General features: G+C 39.1%; 1 protein-coding gene across 1 annotated transcript in view; it reads left to right on the top strand.

Moving 5' to 3' along the window:
* Positions 1 to 645: 645 nt before the first annotated feature.
* The window catches only part of LOC130587216 (sulfotransferase 6B1-like), a gene marked incomplete at its 5' end in the record, with an annotated part of 4,421 nt that continues 3,913 nt past the window's right edge, over positions 646 to 1,153 (top strand). The window contains one exon of the mRNA XM_057388180.1: positions 646 to 785. Coding sequence (XP_057244163.1) covers positions 646 to 785 — 140 coding nt within the window. The remainder of the gene's footprint in view (positions 786 to 1,153) is intronic.

Genomic DNA, 1,153 nt, shown 5'->3' with positions numbered 1-1,153 from the left:
ACACCAAAATGCAGTTGTTATGACTGCAGTGAGAAAGATGTAGAAGCCCAGTGTCCAGAAGTCAGGAAATGGTAAATCCAAGATGGGAGTTCCATACAGGCTCCTTGTGATGTTTTCAATAAAAATATAATAAATATGTGTAGGAAAGTCACTTCATAGAGCTTTTTCCTACTGTTAAAGAAAATGAGCATAGAGCACAATTATCAGTTCTAGTTCTGCTCCCATGTACTGTGTACTGTGACCCATCTTTCTTCCTAAAATAATCCAGCACGCCTGAAAACACAGAATACTTTGAGTTCACAATACAGGTTTGCCGCCCCAGTSTCCCTTATATTTGTCACAGTAAAATTTATTAGATGAATGCAGGTTTTCCTGGTTGAATCTTAGTGGTTCTTCTCCTTTGTTAATTAGTTTACAATGTGCAAGTTAATTTATGGTGTACTGAACCATTCAGGCTGGAGGAATATATTCTTATGAGGAGCCACGGTAGGACCCTGAGCAATGATTGCCCAGACAGTCAGCTGTGATTGTACCACATGAAAGGAATCCAAGTAACTCACCTGGTAGTATGACCACCTCTTCACTGCCCTGACAAATCCATTTCTGTTTATTTCAAAAGATTTACAAGCATTTTCCTTCTTTCAGGCACAAACTGGCTACGCCAAATCTTAACTGACCTGATAGCTGTATCTCAAAAGAAAACACCGGGTAGTGAAAGCAGTGCRAKTGATGAAGATCTTGAAGAATTCCCCTATCTCGAAGTTGGAGACGTTGAGAAATATGAGGTGGGAACAGAATATGTATGGAAATTATCAAAATTACCTGCTTCAAATACTGAAGATACGATGTATGAACTATTCCATTATTGGATTGGAACTTTACCATTTCTCTTTATGTGGCATCTGGTCAGGATGAATCTCATCTGGACTGTCAAATACTGAAGGATAAATGAACACTTCAGTGGGAGTGAGAGGAGCACATACCCATGAATACACAGGAACTTCAGAAATTCAACAAAGCATCTTTTGTGTTTGAGAAGAGCTTCATGAAATGTCCAATAATGACATATTAGCTTTTGTCTCTTTTACTAGCTCTTCCTCTTCACCCCCTCTCTCAGTCCTTGAGACACCTCAGCTTTCATATATACCCAGTT

Source organism: Malurus melanocephalus, unplaced genomic scaffold, assembly GCF_030028575.1.
Source record: "Malurus melanocephalus ecotype Western Australia unplaced genomic scaffold, MMel_1.1 scaffold_1642, whole genome shotgun sequence".
Lineage (NCBI taxonomy): Eukaryota > Metazoa > Chordata > Aves > Passeriformes > Maluridae > Malurus > Malurus melanocephalus.
Note: the sequence above shows the minus strand (reverse complement) of the source record. Positions and strands in the feature narration are given on the sequence as shown.